The sequence below is a fragment of the Scomber scombrus genome, chromosome 13, assembly GCF_963691925.1.
Source record: "Scomber scombrus chromosome 13, fScoSco1.1, whole genome shotgun sequence".
In the NCBI taxonomy this organism is placed as follows: domain Eukaryota; kingdom Metazoa; phylum Chordata; class Actinopteri; order Scombriformes; family Scombridae; genus Scomber; species Scomber scombrus.
In genome coordinates, this window is record NC_084982.1 from 16,929,223 (window position 1) to 16,951,912 (window position 22,690).

Genomic DNA, 22,690 nt, shown 5'->3' on the forward strand with positions numbered 1-22,690 from the left:
TTTTACAGTGAAAGTCTTTACAGTTACTTATTTAGTATTGAACGTGGTTAGGGTTAGGGTTAACCATCCAAAGACTCTGTATGTTGATCTACAATATAGCATAATTATTATTATTAATACACACTTATGTTGTGTTCATGGTCTTATCATCGAGAAAAGAACAAAGAACATAATAATTCCAAACTAACTAAATGATGTGAACCAGAATTGCTGTTTTGCGTTTTATTGACACCCCCCCCCCCCCCACACACACACACAAAAGGTAAGAAACAAACAACAAACTAACAAATAATTAAGTAATGTGACAAAGATCCACAAACTTCTTTTACATCTCCATAACAAAGTCATGTATTGGTTATATTGATCCCCAGATGGTTGGTATAAAAGTAATTACATTTATGCATTTATACAGTAGTAATGTATAGTAGATATAAATGTTAAGTATTTTAAACCATAAAAACACAGCAAAAAATTCTTATATTTGTATTTTCATAACAAAGTATTACAGTAAGTAGATTGGCCTTGAGTATTTAGTTATACCTGCTTGAAAGTTTAAAAAAAACATTTTGTATTTGCATTTGAATAAAAAAAAGGTATATACAGTAAGAAGATTGGCCCTCAGTAATTAGTTATACTTGCTTAAAAAACTGTGAAAAGACATTTGATATTTGCATTTTCATAACAAAGTTGTACAGTAATAAGATGGTAATTAGTTATACTTGCTTAAAACATTGCAAAAAAAATTTTGTATTTGCATTTTTATAAAAAGAAAAGGTATATACAGTAAGAAGATTGCCCCTCAGTAAATTAATTATACTTGCTCAAAACATTGCAAAAAAATAAAAAATGATATTTGCATTTTCATAATATGGATATACAGTAAGAATATGGCCCCTCAGTAATTAGTTATATTTGCTTTAAACATTGCAATTTTTTAAAATATTTGCATGTTCATAACAAAGTTATACAGTAAGAAGATGGGCCCTCAGTAACTAGTTAAACACATATACAACATTGCAAAAACTTCTTTGATATTTGTATTTACAATATAAAGTCATACATCTGGGCCTCAGTAACAAGTCAGAATTTTCAAAACTTGTCTTGTCTTGTTAAGCAATGATACAGTAGCTTTGTCAATAACAATGAATCAGTATCACACACACATAATTGCTAGCATTTTTAACAGGTATAGAAATGCTAAGTTGACGAGATGACTTGTGTTTGTCTTGAATCCCTAATTGACATATGCTTCTACTTTACTGAGAAGCTCATCTGCCTTCTCTACAGCTCGCCTCTCATTTTCTGCTTTGAACTGTCCATTTGGAATGTGGGGGAATGGATGACAGCTGGGGTATTGAGTCTTTTTGGGGTCCACTCCCAGCATCTTCAGATTTTGCACAATTTGAGGGAGATCTCTCAGTTCAGGGTTGTAGAGGGAAACTTCTTCAGCAATAACTGCGATGGAGCTGCTGCTGGGGTTACCATGTCTTTTATACTGTGCGGCTTTGAGGGACTTTTCCACAACTTGATGGACTTTGAACAGACACCACTCTGTGCTCCCCTCACCGATGTCTTTGTAAGCTGCCTTTAGATCACAGCGAGCCTGTCGACACCAGCGCTGGGCCTCCTCTCTGTTTGGCCTTGGGATATCGCTATTATGGGTCCAAAAGTTGTAGGAACGGCTGCGTCTGAAGAATCGCTCTCGACCATTTCTGTGATACCTGGCCTCCTGATTCCATTGCTGGTAGAAGTCTCTGAAATTTGCCCCTGAATAGGAGGAATAGGAGCCAGCAGTTTTGCCTTTGCTTTTGCCTTTACTGAGCTCATCAATTTGATTCTGCAGGTATTTGAATGCCTCAGTGGCGAGCAAGAGGCAATCAGGGTTTTTGTCAGGATGCCATCTTAGATAGAGTCGTCTGATGGCTTTACGCCTCTCCTCCTCAGAGAGAGTCCAGATCTCAGCCAAACATTTATCAATTTCCCTTTTAGCCTCTTCAAAAGATGCCGGTGAGGACCTTGTAGATGATGGTTGGGAAGAGGGTGGCACAGCTCCTGATAGTAGCTCTAGCTCCATGCAAGAAGCTTCAGCAGAAGTGCAAGTCCCCCTATCAGATTCAGGCTTCTTTTCGCATTTAAACTGATATAGATCCAGACAACTGACTTCAATTGTCTCATCTTCTCCAATTAGTATTTTGTATCTCCGTGAATATTTTCCAGAGTGCCCAGACAGTTCCTCAACAATAACTGCATAAATGTACTTGTTGTTAGTCATGTAGCCAACATATTCCCCACCTTCAAAGTTATTGAGGATGTTCATGTCCAAAGAATCATGCCATTCCTTTGGAATATCTGTCCCAGGGGCATGTGAATTGACCAGGAAGCCATCTGTTTCAGCACTGTCATGGATCCCATTCTCAGCCAGAACTGTCTGAACATCTTGCAGATTGTCACATGCGAGAAGTTGTCCAAGGACTGAAAGGTGATCTGTCGCAATTCTGTTGTCTAAAAGAGCGTTGATCTCCCTTGTCAATATCATAACAACTTTAAAAGACACCTTAAAAGCTATGCCCTCATTGTGTTTTAAGTAAAAGATGCAATCTGTTTTTCCTTGTTTGACGTAAACAGCAGTTTCAGCGGCAGTGTCATTTAATGGCTGTTTGTCCAGCCAAAGCTCTGTTTCCAAGCTTTTGCAGCAGACAATCTGAATACTACCAAAAGTCTTCTCACACATTTCAATGGCATCTTCTTGTGTTATTTTGCCCTTAGACTGCTCTCTAATAAGACAGACTAGTCCATGACGAAATGCTTTTGAGGACAGATGTTGGTCAAACCATCCTCTAAATTCACAGCTACTTCCGAGCTCACAAAGCTGCATGTGTAATTCCACGACTTTCTCCTCAGTGAAGTTAGACAGCATTTTAGGCTGAAATTTTGGAGGCAGCAGTTGCAGCAATCGATGATGCACAAACATGTCCTTTCCCAAATGACATTCACTGAGTTTCTGAAGCAACAGGAACTCATTTGCCAGCGCTTCTTCTATCCTTTTAGTCTCAAACGCTGTGTCATTGTAGTACAGTGTGTGTGATGGGTATAATTTACCATTTACTGCAGGAAGATAGAGAGCTTTTACATCAACGAGGGCCTGACTTTCATGAAGTTTAATTATCTCAAACAACTGCTTAACAGCTTGTTTAACAGTTGACTTTTGGTTTGGGTTTAGTTGTGGTTTAGCAGAGGAATCAGCATAAACTGCTGCCAGAACATTACAGTACTGCTCAGCAGTAGGTTCCACCGTTACACCAATTTTCTTGAAGAACTCTGCAAACATGACATCCTTTGGAGGAATTTTGTACAAATATGGTCTGAACTCAAGGTCATAGGGCAGTGAAAGAGATGTATTATGAGCATTCACAAGTTTTGTGTCTCTTTCAACCAGCACAACTGGGAGACCTTTCAGTTGTTGGATATCAAACCCATTTGTTTGCAAGTAGGCATAAGAACTTCGAAACACATTTGCACGGGTTGTGATCAAGTTCTCAGTATCACAAGGTGACTCACAGATGTTGCTTATATTTCTGGTAATACACTGTGGAGGTGGTTGTTCAAAAGCTCCTGCATTTGTCATTTTTTTCAGAAGTTTCCCCGACTTATAAACTGGTAGATGAATAATTGCCATTGAAGACCAAATCAACTCTTGATGCTTACGATCATCGCTTTCCATCAAAGATCCTCTGATTTTAACAGCAGTTGTCTCTGTGGCGAATGGTTGGTGATAGTTGCACAGTTCATCTTCAATTTTCACAGGAAAAATGAACTTGATGTCGGCTATGTTCTCCAGGAACCTTTCCTCTTTGTTTTTGTCATTACTTGCCATAGTCAAGGCTGCTTTTAAAACTACTGATGATTTACGTTTCAACTCTTCAAGTGGACAGTTTCCTTTTGCTTCGACTTCTAACTGTTGAGCAAAATGTATTATTTCATCTTTTGACACAACATGCTTCATTCCAAGTTCTTTGAGTAACTCTTTTGTTTGGATTGTTTGCATTGCATTTTCTTCACACACTTCTGTCCAAAATGTCTTGGGCAAAAATCTTTCTTGTGGCAACATGGCCTTGTACAAAGCAACACTCTCATCATAGTAGTATGATGCCATCTCCAATCTGCCCTGAGAACTGCGGATCAATTTCACTGTCTTCATTGAGGAGATGATTTTGTCCTTATGGTTAGGATAATTGAAATTTAGTTGTAGTGATAATAACATTTTGAAGCAATGAAGTGTCTGTCTCTCTGAGAGATTGTGTGCAACGGGAAGAATGAACTCCATGAAATACTCCAGGTCAGTCAGGGTTTGGATTTTCAGTACGTCTGATACACTGCAGTTCACAGGATTGTATTTGAGGAAAATGTTGTTGCTGTCAGGCAGGGTGAACAAATCTGGAAATCTAGTCATTGAATATGCACTGATGTTGAGGATAAATACCCCTTTAGGTCCATCAATCCTCACTCGTGTACCATGTATTGTGTCAAATAATGGCAAGGATTTGAGCTTCCTTTGATACCCTTGAATGTCTTTGGTTTTTAATACTCCAGACTGCAGGAAGCTCTGAAGCGCTCTCATCTCATCACTGGTAAGCTTGGAAAACTCTGAGTGGTTAATGTTGAAAACTTGGTCCAACACAGAACTTTCATCATTCACATCCATAAGTTCGGGTTGTAGAAGTGAACGTGTCTGTCGGTTCATGTCAATGAAAAATGCACTGTCAAGCTTCATAAAACCAAGTTTAAACAGGATGCCTGATATGTCCCTTTCTGAGGCGACCTGAATAACACTTTGCATGTCTTTCATTGTTTGCAGGAAGTGCATGTTGTTTAACCGTGGACACACAACAGGTAAAATGCAGCAGTCGTTGAAGAGCTGCCTCACAGCACTTAATGTCAGACTTTGTTCATCATCAGTAGATGTTTCAGGTTTGATTTGACTTGTTAAGAACATCCAAAGTGATTTCAGCCACTTTGACATTGCCTCGTTTGGGACATGAAGACCAGTGTGAGGATCCACTTCACAGTTTTGGAGAAGATGCTGAATATATGGTTTTAAATAATTGGCTGCAGTGGGAAGTGTCAAACTGTTGACAAGTTTGAGAGTTTGTAGAGCATCAATCTGGTCTTTGTTGGTCTCATAATCTGCAAATTGGTCCTCGTAGCCAATGAACAGACTGTCGTATCTTGTTATCTGCTTTGGAGATTTGGAGTTAAATACTCTCAAAATGTTATCTCTTGTGAGAAGAAGTGGAAGTCCATCAAGTAAACTGAAGTGGTCCATGGTTACCTTTTTCAAGTCGAGATCTTTTAAGCAGAAACTCAAGAGCTTTGAGCATTGTTTTTTATCTCTAATCAGAGTGGCAGTTATGGGCAGGGGTAAATCCTCATGTGTTTGTGTTGGGTCATTGAGGGGTTTTGCTCTCAGAAAAGTCTGCACAGTTGAAGGACTGACACATTTCACTTTAATGCCAGCAGTTTTGAAACCATGCCATATCTTTTGCATCGCCATGGAAAATGGAACCAGTTTCATTCCAAGGTCTTCCAAAATGGAATTAATCTGACCACCTGATGAATATTGTAGGTGAGGTGCCTTTGTTGATTTTGTTTCACTGACATTACACCAGTCAAAAGCGTACTCTTTAAATACTCGTTCTGCAGTTACACGTATTGAGCTCTTCAACACTGGAATCACATTAAGGCATCTTTCATTGATTGATCTGTATACTTCATGTATCATTTCATGCCACTCCTGACCAACTTCTTTGGACACAGTTGGCCAAAAACACAAGTACGAGCTACTGAAAAATGATTCAATACGTGCAGGAGAGACTTTCTTTACTGCAATGCTTTGGCTGATGTAATCAAGGAGATCTGCATACAGTGGTGCTATGATGTTCTTTTTCAAAAATTCATTCCAGTTACATTTCAAACTTTGACCATCTTCTTTCCAAAGGCTTCTTCTGGCAGAATCTACCTCAAAGTTTCCATTGATGTGCACTGGCAGTCCAGTTTTTCCAGGCAGAGGAAGTGAACAAAAGGCTACTCCATTAAAATGAATAGGGCTGGATAGTTCTATTCCAGCAGGGCTGGAGAGTGCTCGATTTAAAGTCGTACTGATATTTGACTTAACACACACTGCTATTGCAGCTTGGGGAAGTTTGTCTGAAAGTTTTACATTTCTTCCACCACTGTTTTTGAATGTGCCAAACTGCTCCGCAATTATCCATTTACTTTCACTTTTATTTGAGGTGGAAATAATGGTTCCATAAATAGCCTTGCATGGGGTTATCTGTTTGTCAGATTGTAAAGCATTTTGTAAAAGCTTTACAAAAGCATCTTTTTCTTCTCTGCTTTTCTCTGGTTGAGTCTTTTCAACCACAAAGATGCTTTTAGGTGTCCCTGAGTGTTCATTGATTTCATGGACTTGTATTTTGCAGATGTTTCTCAGAAATATAATTAGTCCTTCAGGATCTTCAGCAAGGGCAGAGCACAGTTCTTTCATGTCATCCTCAGTGACTCCCTGTTGGGATATTTTAGAGCTGTCTGCCATGGTATCCAACCGTAGAGGTAATCTGAACATGGTGCCATCTTCAAGAGGAAATTGGTCTGGAAGAAAGGATCTGTAGACATCCATATACATTTCCTTGAAGGTTCCATCCAGTTTATAACCAATCCCAGAAGATGATTTGCCTGAATGACACTCAATGTAATTTTGATTTGGATCTGAAATGCAGAGCAATTTATCTCCAGTCAGAATTGAGGGGCAGTCAGTCAGGTGGTAAACAGAGTTGAATCCTACCCCGTACTTTCCTATCTTCCCTCGAGAATTGTGCTTGCCTCCTTCTCCCAGCTGTTGAATGCCAATCAGGTCAGCGTCAGAGAAGACTTTGTTGTTGAACACACACAGTGCTGGACCCTGCAAATTGTTCCATTTCTCCCCAAACGTTTTTTCATTGTCATGCTGTCGTTTGTCCCAAACAAAGTGAATTTCTGTTGCTTCTGCATCATCTGCATTTTGGATAAGCTCTTTAAGGATATCTTTCTTTGAAGGATAGGCTGAAATTATGTTTTTTATTCGAACAGGTAGTTTCTCCTGCTGTTCAAACTGAAAGGCAAATGGTGAGATGTTCTCAACTACATGGTTTTGCAGAGCATGATGCCTGGTTGTTCTGATTCCAAAATGGAGAGCCATAACACGTGGGATATTCTCGTGGCATAATGTGACGCCAGAACTGATTGGGATCCATGGGCTGTCATTAAAAAAGAGCTCACTTGCAGGTTGTAAAACACCATGTTCATTGGGTATGAGGCAGTTGCTCGTTTTCTCTTCTGCATTATATATGCCTCTGTTTAAAACGGTGAGGCAAATATCAAGATCAATCTTTGGCAGGGTGTTGTCTCCATGTTGAATGTGCAACTCCTGCAGCACAGTTAGATACTGGCTGAGTGTAAATTTCTTTTCAATGCCTACACTTTCCCAGAGATTCCTGAAACCAGTGAAGGCAGGTGGGAGTACATGGAGATACGGTTTTGCTTCAAATTGCTCTTTTTCAGCTACACGGTTCACATTTACAAATGCATTGCCAACAAGAATGAATGGGAATGAATTTGCACTCTGTGAAATGTAAGTGGAATTTCCAGAAGTACAGAGCCATTGATCCAGAAACTTGTAGCATTCATAGGCTATTTTGTGAAGCATGGATTTGTCAGTGGATTGAGATTGCATATGTGCTTCTTGCAGCTGCTGAAGCACCATCTCAGGCTCTGGATGGTCGCGAACCCCCAAAATTTGTAGGAGTGTATCTGTGTTGTGTATTTTCAGAGTGCAGTGATCCAGGACAGGTTGTGTCATATTAACAAGTAGGGAGCATTTGTCACTAAAAACATCAGTGGGCCTTCTAAGTATTACTTGTCCTTCCATTTTCGTATCACCAGGGTAAAATGCTGGCAGAAATTCTGTCATCCTCAGTGTTTCCCAGTGGTGGACCTCTTTGTCGTACATGTGATCCTTCATGAGTTCAAGAAGGCATGTCAGATGCCCATATGCTTTCTTTTTGTCAGTGCTCCAGGTTTTGTTGATTGTTCCTGCTTTCTTGGTTATGTCCTCCAAGGGGAGATCATCATCTGCCATTCCAAGTGCCAGTAAGCGTTGAATCCTTTTGGGAGAGCAAAAGTCATTTTTAGTACCTCCAAGCAATCGTCCCTCTGCTCGTTCAAAAAGACAGGCCACTTTTCCTGAGGGATTCACAAGATTCTTGATATACTGGAGCTGTCCGCCTGTTGTGGGAATGCATGGATGGTTGACCAATAGATTGTCAATTTCTTTGATATTAAGGTCAATAGCATGAAGCACAAGAGTATCTCTACTCTTAGGGTCCATGGTAGCAAGGTTATCAAAAACTGCTTCTTGATAAAACTTCTCCCAGTTCCATGTTCTGTTCTGTAAAACATTTTCAAGGCCAGCTTGTTTGAAGCTATTTCTCAGCCACAGTGGAAGAGGAACAACATGATTTGGTGCCTTTGCATGTTTTTGGGAGACCTGCATTGCAAGCGTGCAAATGTCTTTATCCTCCTCAATGTTCTCATCCAAAAATATGGCATTGTTCATTGAGCACCAGTGTTTTCCTTCGCTGAAGAGTTCTGGAGCAATAGTGTGGTGGGCAACAGTGGAGTAAAATGTATCCACCAAAGGTTTGAAAGTTTCACTCACTTTTTCCCTATTAGGCCAAAATGTGTGGTAACAGTAATTGTCCAGTTGATCATTTTCAGACATTTTCTTAAGTGCTAAGAGTGCGGTAACATATGCTGTCACTACAGGATCCTGAAGAAGAGATTTGTTCCATTCGTGTTTCACTCCACTCTCCCACAGACCTTTTCGGTTGCTCGTCACAGCAAAGGTTCCATTCACATTGATTGGGAGACCTGTGGAAATGGAAAGAGGAAGGAAGCAAAATGCCTGTCCAACAAGTTCAGAGTGTAATGCAGCCAATTTCCCGGTCTCTGGATCATTTTGCAAAGGCACAGCAACCCCACCGATTGGCAAGGAGAACTTTGCTTGCTTGTTTTCCTCAAGGGTCATTTTTAAAGACTGTCGTGTCCCAAAGCAGTTGTACAGAAGCCAGGACTGAACTTGAGTTACACCAGACTGCTGACTGGTTATTTGGACAATGTTGACTGTGCTGCAGTCAATTACCTCTTTGGATTTCCCATCATGTTTCATCAATGTTGTTTCAGCTTGATTCTGCTTTGACAAACCAGCTTCATCAGGAATTTTCATTGTGCTCACAGTGGTTTTGGAGACAGTGAAGATTGTCTCCATTTCTTCATCTCTCAGTGGTGTTGAGGCATTGTTTGAGATCTTTTGTAGAGATAACGTGTTGACGTTCTTCAGAAAAAGCAGGTGAGTTTGTGAGTTGTTAGTCAAATGCTGTTGAAAACTGATGATGTTGTCATTGTGATAGACCTTTTTGCTGATCTCTGACTTGAATGCCTCTTCTTCAGTTCGGAAAGGGAGTTTGATCAGAGTGCCTTGATATGGTGCAGGTGGGCCTTGTTTGGTGAAATTGCAATCAAAAATGCGTTCATATGGTCCAAATTGACCTGGGAAACAACGAAAATGTCGCTGTAGAGAGAGGTCCAGCTTGATCCCAGGATTTGTTTTGTGTTTGATGTGCTTCTTAAGGTGAGTTACATTTGGATCCAGTATGAGAAGACTGTTTCCACTGAGGATGGAAGGGACATCTGTCACATGATACACAGTATTGAATCCAAGTCCAAACTTTCCAATTTTTTCCAGCTTGTTTTCCTTTGAGGCAGAGCCAACTCTGACAATATTCTTCCAATCCTCAGCTGTGAACTGCTCATTATTAAATGCCCAAAGACAAGGTCCCTGACAAAGTGCCATGTCAGGGTCAATGAGACTTTCAGGGGCATCTTTGTGCACTCTGAAATCCATCAAGAATTTACAGGCCTCTGCCCCAGCATCCTCTGCATTTTGAATGAGCTCCTTGAAGATGTCACTGTCTTCATCATACTCTTTAAGAATGTTTTTGATTCTCATTGTTATTGGTTCAGATTGTCCACATTGTTCAATTCCCACTAACTCTGGATCGAGGATGTGGGTACTGAGAAGTTGGATGTTGAGCCAATCAGCTGTTGCTTTTGGTATTTCCTCATGCATGACATGGATTTCCTCCTGGCTATACTGAAGCTCTTCCAAACTTTTTTTGCTGACGTCACAGAAGACTGTTGCTGAGCGTGGTTTGAGGGTAAATTGGCCACCCTTTGTAATGACTGGCACTGGGATGTCATCTTGCACTGTCTTCTTCTCTCTCCACAGCCAGTTAAGAATTTCTATTGAGACTTTTATCTCAGAGGAACTTGCCAATGGCTGTTGCCTTCTTTCAATGGATTTCTTGATGGAATGAAGAATGCCAACAATTTCTTGCTCTGAAAGCAATTTTCTCAGGCCAAACTCACAGAGCAAGTTCTTGTAAGGCAGAAATTCTTTTGGCACCTTCCCAATGTAAGAGCTCAGATCTAGATTATGTGGATAGTCTAGAACCAGATCCTGTGGTGCCACAAATTGGTTGTGGCTCCACAGCCAACATGTGTCTTTGCTAATCACCGTAGAAAATGCAGAGAGGTGATCTTGCATGTGTTTGTAAATGCTGTTCAGCTTCCTTTTGAAATCCAAATTTGTGTCAGGATCAGCCATTTTCTGTGCTTTTAATATCAAGATTGATAAATTCTCAATCACTTTTGCAGGTGGAGGCAGGCATTTGAGACCAAGTTTGTTGCTGACTCTGTCACTGAGCTTTCCCATTAAAGGCATTACATGCCCAACAATGTCGTCAAACATAGAGTGTTTTATTTCATCTGGGCAGAAGATACAACTTCTCTGTGATTTGTCATTGCCAGGTTTAGCACAAGGGACCCATTTTAACATTTTGAGGCGATTGAGCTCTTCACGAGAAAACTTTGACAGCAGATCATTAGCATCCAACATTTTCAAGAGTACTTGAGCTCTTTTGAGAGCCTCGGTTTGAGAGTCAACATGGAGTTTGTCAATCTTTGTGGCAGCATGCAACAAGTGCCCTGGTGGCACGTCTACTTCTTTATTTAGCAACCCAAGATCTGTCAGACTTTCAAGCATCTGCAGTGTTTTGCCATATAAAGGTGGGGGAAAGAGATATGGCTCAAAAATGACTTTGAAAGCTTGAATTCTTGGATCCAAAAAACTTGAGGTTGTTTTCAGCTCTCCATTCACTTCAATGAACTTCAAGTTCTTACATCTATGTTTCAAGGTGTGATTTTGAGAGAAAATAATTTGACCATGCTGTAAAATCCAAGTCATTATTTTCTCAGTGTCCCCTTTACTGCAAGTCCCCTTCTCAACACTGTCAATGAGGAGATCAGCTGCTTGAACTGTGTCCAAGAGATTAACTTTGAGCAGTTTTAGTAGTCTGCGATCAGCCTCAGTAGCACACTGCACAACTGAATCAGGCATGGGGAGCTCTTTTGGTACTGTTAGACCAGAACCTAAATGCACAGCCTGTTTTGACTGAGCTGCAGTATATGATCCTTTCATGGTTTGGAACAGAGGCATCATTGAGAGGAAATCTTTCTCACTGTCTGAGAGAGACTCCAGATGTGAGAGATAATTTTTCAGTTCTTCTCGTTCTCTGTCAGAAGCAGTCTGGAGTTCTCTGATGAGATGCTGAGAATCTAAATTCATCAGGACCTTCATGACACTCCTTGGAGATGGGCTGAGCACATAAGAGTCTAGGTCTTCATGTTTGAGCCACTCATTTTCTCTCACCACTGTACCATTAACTTTGTTTACCAAGAGAGCTAATTGTTCTGGCAAGCTACTCTGCTTACTTTTCTGAAAAATTAGGGTTGTTTTCTGTTGTACTCTTGCTAGTAATACAGATTGACTGACAGACAGGGGACTGACTGGTATTAATGGCATTCCAGTGAAACCACTTAACTCTTTAAAGTGAGTGTTGAGAAATTTCCAGTATTCTTGGAGCCATTCTAAAGGTGGATGTTGACTGTTGCTGATGTCCCACTTAACAAGCCCTGTCCTCGTTGGCTTCCAGTCATCTGGCAAATACCTCCTTGTGTATTCTTTCACCTGGTCGGCATCAATGTTGATTACCTTGAATAATTCTGTAAAATATGAATATATGTATATAGTGTGAACATGCATATTACAAATAACTTTTAAAACAGCTTTTTATCAAATGTAATTGTTCTTACTTTCTCTAGCCAGTTGTTTCAGATGGGTACGGCAGGCTGGACTTTGATCATCTGGGATGAAGAGGTGTTTGCAACATGGCAGCAAAGCTCTGCACAGAGGATACATTTGTTCATTGTTCATGTAAAAACAAACAAACAAGCAAAGAAAAAACATGAGCCATGTCTGTGGCATCTGTGTGTTTGGATGTTTTGTCAACTACAGCATTTATTTCCGCATAGTTGAAGTTGCAAAGCCAGTTTATGATAACAATGCTTACGTCCATAATGGCCACCCGTTAGTTTGTTTATTGATTGGTATCTTTCATTAATGAACGTTTTAGTAATCACAGCTACAAAATTAACATCAGTACAAAATATTAATGTCATTATGCATCCACTCATCATTTATTTATGAAGAAGTTGTTTATAGTTAGTATTGGACTAATGGAGCATAAACCACATGGTTTGGTCTATATTTTGCTTGCCATCTTGTCAATACCAAGTATGTAGTAATAGTTTTTATATCTAGAGTGTGAAGACAAAATTTAAACCCTACCTTGGAAATTCATTGCTGTCAATTAAAGCAGTGTCCTCCTCTCTGTTTGTGAAAGATCTGAAAGAGCCATCACTGAGTGGAAGCAGCTGAAGACCCTGGAGTTCTCTGTATTTTCCATCACTCAAAACATACTCTAGAAGACAGAGTTTGTCTTCTTTAGAGATGTTATGCAATCCAATCCTGTGGAGAACACCCCTGAGGAAAGCTGGAGTCACATGTCTTAGACTTTCATGGTGTGGATAGGTCTCATTTATGGCTCTTGCGACACTACCTGGTACAGTGACAAGATTTTCTCCACAGGAAACCAGAGTCCTTTTAATGGTGGCCAGTATGTCAGGGCTTGTTGGACCATTACACGGAAACACAGCTTCAGATGGAGAGATAAACTTTCTTTCATCTTTGGCAAGAGAGAGGACAGCCACATCTTCTCTAAATAAGTGATGAAGGACATCTAGAGCAATGACATGCCATTTGTCTTTGTGCTGTATCTCAGCGATATCTGGCCACAGATCATACACGGATGAGACTTGGAGATTACCCTCTTGGGCAAGTTTGATAGCATCTTGAATGATCATGAGGTAAGCCTGCGGGAGCACTTCCTTCATCAGCAGTTCATTCCACACAGCATGTTCATCATGTTTCTGGTCTTCCTCTTGCCACTTGATGTGTCTTCTGTTGTCTGTGAGGCCAAAGCACGCATTGACATAAACTGGGAGTCCTGTCTTGTTGGATTCATTGTTAGGGAGTGGAAGAAAGCAGCTCAGTCTACTCTCACTACAATCTCTCTTCTCATTACAAGGGAATGCCAAGTCAACTTGAGGGAAAAAGCTCAACTTTTTTGCAAGTGAATCTATTTTTTCGACGTTCCCCTCTTTCATGGTGCATGATGTCACAAGCCACTTTGTTACCTTGTGATCCTCTGAGTTGAGGGTTATTAGTTTGAATCTTGTTGAACCCTCTGTGATTGAATTGTCTTCTGATCTCAAAATCACATCTGTGAAGACTGAGGATTTCACTTCTAGTCTGGTGTTAAAGGAGCCATTTTTGTTAACGTGTATCAAGGACACAGTGGTCACATGTTTTAGAAACAGGAGGCTTAAGTCTGCATCTGCAATGAAGCTATCAAAAAGCTGAACAACCCTATCAGAGTCATATAGATTATCTGAAATGTCTGATGCCTGATTGCGCAAAGGGAATCTGAAAATTGTCCCATCAAGGTGCTGATCCTCCATGATGACTTTTGACCACTCTTGTCTGCTTACAAGTGAAAGAATATCTCGAAAAGGTTTGAACTGATCATGTATGTTCATCAGATTTTCTCGGTCTTCTTCATCCTCTAAAGACCACTGAAAACCTCCTTTTCTTCCCCCAAATATTTTTTCCTGGGGGTCCATCACACCAAGGTGCCCTGAACTGAAGACACTTGGCACATCTGTCAATAAAATGAAAGTGTTTGTCCCATTATTGAACTACAGGCTCTATGTTCTCCAAACACTAAGCATTATACTGATACTTTAAGAATATGTGTGATAACTATGCATAGTTTTACCTGTTATGTGGTAAACAGAGTTGAAGCCAATCCCAAACCTCCCAACTTTGTTTGGGTCATTGCGCTTGACACTCCTCCCTGAAGTCTGAATTCCTTTCCAGTCATCTTCAGTGAATGCTGCATTGTTGTAGGCATATAGAGCAGGACCTTTGCAAAAATAACAAAGTACTTTTACCAGAGAAGTTAAGTAAATGCATCGATGTGTTGTCACTCATCCCTTTTGTTGTCTCTGTACCTTCTCGCTTATTTTATTATTAATTTTAGTCAGACACTGCTTATTGTCCCTTAAGCAATATTAAAGTAATGTTAGGGTCTTTTGTTTAATTTGGTGACCACAATCTACTGTCAACAACAATCATTCATAATGCTGCTGCTCCTTATATTTATAAATGTTGGCGGGTGGGGGTCAAATTGTTTTAATGATGTGGGATTGTGTGTATTTATAATGTTGTTGTTGCAATTTTGCACAACTGTGAAATCTGTTATTGATTTTTAATTAAGTATGTTCCATTAACCTGCCCAGGGACTATGGGTGGAAAATAGCAAATGGCTAAAACCCGGTGCAATGCATCTCTCCTTGTTTTATACAGGGTTAATGTTTTATTGCGCACTGTCCCTATTCAAATAAAAACAAAAAATGAAAATGAAAACTGCTTGTAGATACACTATCAGTCCCTGGAAAAATATTATGTAAAGGTATAATTATAGTATACATAAAGTATTCATGTCAAATGGAACCAGCAACATAACATCTTCTAGATATAAATGATTAACATCAGAGTCATATGCCATTCTATCAAGTGATCATGAGAACCAAGTTTGGGTTGGGTCACCAGAAAACAAAGCCTTATTAAATAGCCTCACAAAATTCATATTTTGTTCCAATGAGAAAAAAATATTAGAAAAATACCCTCTCTGTCTAGCCTGGGTATACCCATGCTCTCATTCCATCGAGATTCTACTTCGCTCAGAAAGGGTACCTCAATCTCACATGAGATTGAGACGCGGCCTGGTGTTAGCCAGGCTACTCTCTGCCAACTATGCTAAAGTAACTTACACAAAACATAACAGAACAGACAGGACCAGAGCAGACATTTGAGCACTGGACCTTCTTGCTTGGAGGCTAAAACTGAGTCACTGTCTTTTCCACCCTCTATTTGCTCTATTCATGTGTTTTTAATATACTGTACATTTAGTGACTGGTGTTGATAACAACCCTGGAACATCCATATTCTCTGAACATCATGCATACCTTGGTATTTTCCCAGTTCATCAGTCCAAAGGCTCTCAGTCCCATAGCTTCTTTCATCATGGATGAAAACCACTTCTGTGGCTCCAGCATCATCTGCATTTTGAATCAGCTCCTGTTGACAAATTACATTTTTTAACGTTTTTCAGACCCAAACTAACACTCAGGGAGTCTCGTGTTCATCTGCAGCAGCATCACTGTGCCTCACTGCAAATCTGAGCTACACATATCATTTATAGTTTACTTTTTGTGTATCAGTGAAGGTTCTCGGTCCTTCAGCAAACTGGAGCGCTAAAGCAATTGGACATTATTAGACATATTTAAATTAATACATCATGTTACAGTAAGAAAAACACATATTTACCATAAAAACTGGTGTATAAGACGCACCTTTAACGCAATATTTTTTCATTTAAAAGTGGGGTACACCGGTGTGTCCTATACAGCAGTAAAATACAAAGATATGTTGGATCTGGATATGATCATATGTATGTAAAGGGCTGTCCACACTAAGAATGATTACTATAACTGTAAAGATAATGATGTGAGCGTCCACACAATGAACAATAACGTCATAAACAGTGGTGTCAAGCACGCGCTGCGCACTCCAGCTATGTCTGCAGCTGATGAAAATAGACCCATTAATGCTTTAAGTTGTGTGAAAAAAAATATTGTGTGTTGATCAGAAGTATTTCGGGACACTAGTTGCTGTGATGTTTCAGTATTTACAGACCAAACTGATGCTGAAGCGCGATGTGCAAAGGCGTGACTCGGGTGCAGTAGTCTATTTGGGCCCAGCGACAGCTCTGATGAAGAGTCTTTGTGACTCAAGTAAGCGACAGTGTATTACATATGTGACGTTACTGTGTTCTTTTAAAAGGTTTATTGAAACTCAGCCTAACCCGAACACAGTCTGAATTAATATACCGGTCCAGTTCAGTTAAATCATTATCGGACCATAAACTATTAACCCGACACGCTGTTTCAGGTGTAATATGTGTGTTTTGATTTGTGTTTCTAATAAAAGTAAATTTAGAACGTTTTTGAGTATAAACATATGTGTTTATAAATGAATAGCTACTGGTGCATTCAAATAAACATACATACTTAACTCGAATGAAGCCATTGTTAGTATTGTTAGTAACATCTGTCCTTTTTCTACTCTGACAAGTCCAAAGGTCTGTTACGAAAAGGGACCTATGAAATTTGCACCCAATTATACACATATTAAGGATAGAATAATATATTTTCTTTCAGTGATGGGGTAGGTAAATTGATTTCACTTATCTGCTTTCAGACTGAGAAAAACAGAGGAAACTTCTAAGAGGAAATGAAATGATCTGTTTTCAGGATTCATGTATCAACCAACATATGAAAGGTTTTGTAAAGTATTTATTACAAACAGTATTTGACTGAAGATCATCGTACCCACCTTCAAAATTTGTCCACCATCTGGATATCGACGTAGAATATCTTTCAGGTAGTCAATGAAGGGCGGCGCTGTTGCCCCGAAGGAAGCCCTGAACAAAACAGCGGGATCACGTAGTGAGAACATTTTAGTCAAGTTTAAATTAGTACAGAGCCACCGTATAGGAACAACCAATCAATGGACCAAATTTATGTTCAACCAGTACATCTTACATGTAGCTTGTGGTTTAGATTACATAAGATTAGCCAGTACCTAGTATTTCCTTGTTGGCCAAGAAAGACTTAGTAGGTCTTACGTACATATCACATACTTGTGGCATTGTACATGTGACTGTGCCCTCTTAGACACACAATCACAAAAAATGTCTTGCTTCACCTAATGACCACTTATGAAACATGACATGGTATGAATATGAAGTTACGGTAATTAGTTATCAATAATGGAATTATTATATTTAGTTAATTATACATTCATAATACCAACAACATGACATATTAATGAATACTAATAATAATACCAATGAATGGGATATCGTTTTAGCCTTAAGAAAAATTGGGGGTATATTAACCCACTGTAAATGTCTGTCACTATAGTAGGATCTTACATATTAATAGTTCTACTGTTACATCATTTAATTATTAATTGCACGTGTCACAATTAATTCTTGCTCGTCACCTTCATATAATTTATACACTTAATTTCTTTAGTAAGAGAGTCCATATTTCCTTACAGTCAGTATTCAATTTCAAGGTTTATATCTCATTTCAAAACTATGACTATTTCCTTCTATAAATAGTACATTTTCTATTCAATTTTAATGTTAATTTGTTCATCTTTTTACATTACATTAACCATATCATTATTATTATTATTGTTCATGTTGGAGCAAAAACCAAAACATTCTTTATATGATTCCATTGTTGGCTAATAAAACAGATACGGATTCTGATTATCTTATATCATTCTTACATAATTTAATTTAATACATTACATATCGATATAAAGCATATTAGATCATGATTTAATTAAACCCTGATAATTATCATTGTCCATTTGGCTCTTTGAATAGAAACAAACACTGCACTAACACTATACCAAAGTTCAGTGTATAAATCTGATGATCTATGTCAAATCAAGTACATTTTATTTGTATAGCCCAATATCATATAACACATTTTCCTTAGGGGTTTTTATATTCAGTAATATACCACAATGTATCCTTAAACCCTGTGACACAAAAAGATTTTACAAGAAGTCACCAATAGTTGAAAAAAATAAATGTTTTTCCAAAACTGTGCATGTATTCATCAGTCGATGTTGATGTCCTCAGTCATCATCTGTGACATACTTTTTATATTTCCTAGAGAAGTCAAAAACAACTACTAGTCTAGGCAGTTTGTCACTATCTGGCAGTTGCAGCAAAGCTAAAAACAGCAGTGTAAGCAGGCCCATAGCTGGGGATGACATCCACTGACAGTAACTCAGAAATGTGCATGTTTCCTCATTGCCCTTTAAAATACCAGATCAACCTCTTACTGTCATCAGTCGTGGCTTATGCGACTTACCGAGTTTTTTTCTTTGTCTTCAGACTCATCCTTCCTGGTTAGGATGCTGCAAAAGAGTCCAGAGTGTTGTGACAAACGTACACCAAACTCAAACTACATTATTTAGCTGCAGTTGCTTAATTGTAAGTTAACATTAAGCTGTAAGGACTGAGCACTTTATTTCAATTCAGTCAACTTTGTTTTTCTGTTAAGGAACAGAGTAAAAGTTTACACAATAAAACAAGCAAATCAGTCAAAAACAAGTCCAGTTTAGAGGTAGTTATTAAGACATTAGTACAAATGAATAGTTGTTTCCATGAATTAAAGTATACAAAGCTGGAAATGTACATAATCCAACATTATTGGTAAAATGTTTCCTAAACATAAAAAAGTCAGTTCAATCAATGTCTGGTATGTTAACTCTGAGTTAAATGTGTGCATGGTGAATGAAAATAAATAAATAAATAAAATAAAAATCATCAAAATCACCTGACAACAGGTAAATAAAAGGCAGGGTTTCCATTTTAATCCAGTGGAGGTATTCATGTGTGTGTGTGCAGTTTGTGCATACACAGTTTTTCTTATCTGAATGGTATGTTCTAATTTTATAGTCCCTGAGTAACAAACTAATATCCAACCAGATATTGCACTTTTATCTCAAGATAAACAAACTCAGTTTTGCTTTCTGGAATACACTTCTAATTATATCTTAATGTGTTTCTATCATTAAGATTTGTAAACAGGTAAAACAGGTTCGTCCATCACAATGTTGACTCACTGAGCTCACTAGAAAACCTCAAAAACCTCTACAGCTTCTTGTTTCAGATAATGTTGCTGAGTCACACAGCAGTGTTGTAGGAGAAATTGCTGCTTGTATGATCCTGTGTACTCATCTATCCATCTAAGGCTGAAACTGCCTACCTCTTAACTTAGATGTCCAGTCGTATCTTGAATTCGCACAAATAAATGGTCTGATTCAATGTTGCTGCCTTACTGAGTTCCCCAACCTGCTACTCTACTTCTCTATAAAAGTATAATAATAGCTGTATTATTTGTTTGAATACAATGAGAAGAGGAAATGACCACCCTCTGGTGGAAATTGACGCTGGTGACACTTCTGAGTTTATAGTTAGGGGTTGAATTATGTTCAACACCAACCAGGAAATGGACAGATTAATTAATAATTGCAGAGGAAGTTTCAGGAATATATGTGCAAAAGAATAAATACAATTCTTACAGAGATAATGAAGACAGAAGAATAATACAAAAATAACAATTTAGGACTAAATCAACATTCATTTTCTTAATTTTTCTTTTTTTTTGCATCTATTTCTTACATAATGGAACAGCTGTAGAAAGTAAATTCACAAGATAATAAATCACACAATTCACAATACCTCAGTCATGGTGAGTCTTGCTTGTTTAAGTCCGGCTGTGATAAATGTCAGAGAAACTTAATGATGCCTGATTCACCAGCTCAGCGTTTATAAAGGCTGCTGGTGTCCAGCCCCAAAATCACACGTCGTTTCCAGTCTGCTCATTCTTTCATTTCTCTCTGAAATCCAGCCCTGCTTCAAGTGAAACGAAACTTTAGGAGGCAGCACTAACAGCACCTACTAACAACTGTTTTCCTCTGGTTTTCTCGATGAAACGAAACTTTACTTAATATCCATGAATTGCTCATTTCCGCTGCTGATCTGATAGAGCATCATGTCTCCAAATAAGAACATCAAGGCCGTCACGTCTTTGTCATATTTACCAGAAACACACGTTTAATGTGAGCTCATTTCATTTTCGTTCATTTTCAACATAGTTTGAATGCTTGTGCCTTATGACTGTATGAAATGATCACTGATGACAGTTAATCCGCCGCTCGCTAGATGCTGCTGCAGCCTCTTACCAGCAAACGCTTATATACAGTCTATGGCCGGGATGCCAATTTTTTTCCCCTAGGATGGCAAAGTCGTGACCCGCCCCACTCTGCCTCTGATTGGCTGGTACTCGTTGCCTTCGTCAGTCATGTTTAGGCATGAGGAGTGAGATTGGTTAGAAATAGGGTAAGAATATCAGGGTAAAACAATCAGAGGTAGTGCAAGGCGGCTCATGACTTTACCGTCCTAGGAAAAAAAATGTATACCAAACCAGCTTCTTGCAGGAAAACGCAGGAAATGAAATGCGATCCGACAATTTCCCCGTTGTGATGTGATGCTTACAAGATATAACACGTTTAACCCCATTTTCTGTCAAACAATGAACACGGTATGTAAACGATTGCTTGCATCATCGAAAAAGCTCGTTGTTTAGGGCTCAGTGCTGCTGAAAGGCTGCTATGTTAGCATGTGCTGTGTTGTGCATTTCGACTGTGGCCTGCTTTTTCTTCCACCCAAATAATCAGATGAGATATGGTATCGTGCATTGACGCACAAGCAGGCATTATAAAGATGAACTGACAGAGATCATACTGGGCGACTAGTTGCATGGTAATAATGTTTATGGGTTTACAAACGGGGTGGGGTTGGGGATCACCAGTATGTATGCTTGTATAACAAACACTTGTCTCTGGCTTTCAGATGTCCCCATGATGTGTCACAAAGCCCCACTTCTCCCACTATGGTTGTAGATGGCACCATGCTGGACAAAACCAGTGATAAAGTCCAACGGACTGGGCGTTGCTCAGACTGTGGATGCAGTCTCACCCTACCAGAGCCAGACTCTGACCCTGAATCAACCAACACTTCAACCACATCTAAACAGCAACGCGTGCACAAAATAGACAGTCCTTCTAAGTGTCCATCCTGCCAGGCGGGCAGCAGCCTCCCCAACAGTCGACGGCCACACCGGCGCACCCGCCTCGACCCTCACAGCTGCTCCCTGTGCCCCAAAACCTTCATCTCCTCAGCCCACCTGAGCCTTCACCTCGCCTCACACAACAAAGAAAGGAAGTTCAGATGTAACATCTGTGGAAAGTATTTTCATCAGTCCTCCCACCTGGTGGCACACAAGACTATCCACAGCGGGGACAGGCCGTTTAAATGCCCAGAGTGTGGTAAGACCTTCGGCCGGGCCTCGCATCTGAAGACTCACCGTCGACTTCACACTGGCGAGAAGCCCTTCAAGTGCACCTTCTGTGACAAGTCGTTCACCCAGAAGGCTGGGCTCCTGGCACATGTTCGCCTGCACACAGGGGAGCGACCGTACAAGTGTGAGCAGTGTGGTGAGGGTTTCCGCTCTTTGTCACTTCTGCACTCTCACAAGGAGTCCTCCGGGCAGGAAAAGCCAGCATCGACAGCAACGCTCAACCATCCCCAGAACACACAAAGTAGCTCTGAGGATCTAAAGTGTGGCGTCTGCTGCCGCACCTTTGTACGATCGTCATACATCAGGCTGCACATACACCTCAACAAGGGACAGCGGCCCTATCACTGCAAAGTATGCAACAAGACCTTTGTCAAGCTGGATACGTTTGTAAACCACTGTGATAAACACTTAAGGCAGAAAAAGGATAAAAACAAGCAAGTTAAAGACAAAGTGGTTAAACCTCCTATGTTTGTCCCGCTCTCCAGGCCTCCTTCTCCTGAATCCTCCTCACCCTCCCAGCCTTTATCCTCTGAGATCAACACACGCTCCAGAGCCAAAGTCAAGAGCAAAACAGAGCCCTGATCAACAAGGGCGCATCCAGGAAACAAAAATCAGGTTCTACCACAGAACTTGATAACAAATGAAGCAAGGCAGTATCCTCATGTTAGTTCAACTGGCTCTCAACTTGTCTCACTTGTCACCAACAGAGCAAATTAAAACTCTACCATCAGTAGTAAATTCAAAAGGGACCGAGAACAATTTCTGGTTTAATAACTCCCAAAATATGTTCATATGACCCACAATTTGCCAACAAGAATTCATTAATTGTAGTTATTTTATTTTTGAATAATTAATTTTATTGTGAACAATGAATTAACTTTGTAGTCACTCCATTTGTTTTTTAATTGATATTTTGGGTCATAGGGCAAATTAACATTTGTAACTAACATTTCATAGTTGCACTTTGTTCACTTTAATATAGAGAAACATGTAATATCAT

At 39.6% G+C, this 22,690-nt stretch overlaps 3 protein-coding genes across 3 annotated transcripts in view; 1 reads left to right on the plus strand and 2 right to left on the minus strand.

The window, feature by feature from the left end:
• arsh (arylsulfatase H) overlaps positions 1 to 22,690 on the minus strand; it is a 208,697-nt gene that overhangs the window by 47,533 nt on the left and 138,474 nt on the right. The gene's annotated exons all lie outside the window — the stretch shown is intronic.
• On the minus strand, positions 1,229 to 18,662 carry LOC133993240 (sacsin-like). Its single transcript, XM_062432132.1, has 8 exons — positions 18,634 to 18,662; positions 17,072 to 17,159; positions 15,643 to 15,754; positions 14,391 to 14,537; positions 12,842 to 14,273; positions 12,307 to 12,395; positions 6,168 to 12,216; positions 1,229 to 6,128 (listed from the first exon to the last, which is right to left on the minus strand). The coding sequence occupies exons 1-8, from the start codon at positions 18,660 to 18,662 to the stop codon at positions 1,235 to 1,237; spliced, it is 12,840 nt and encodes a 4,279-aa protein (XP_062288116.1). The 3' UTR covers positions 1,229 to 1,234.
• Positions 20,767 to 22,291, plus strand: LOC133992710 (zinc finger protein 708). Its single transcript, XM_062431412.1, has 2 exons — positions 20,767 to 20,871; positions 21,183 to 22,291. The coding sequence occupies exon 2, from the start codon at positions 21,223 to 21,225 to the stop codon at positions 22,270 to 22,272; it is 1,050 nt and encodes a 349-aa protein (XP_062287396.1). The 5' UTR covers positions 20,767 to 20,871; positions 21,183 to 21,222; the 3' UTR covers positions 22,273 to 22,291.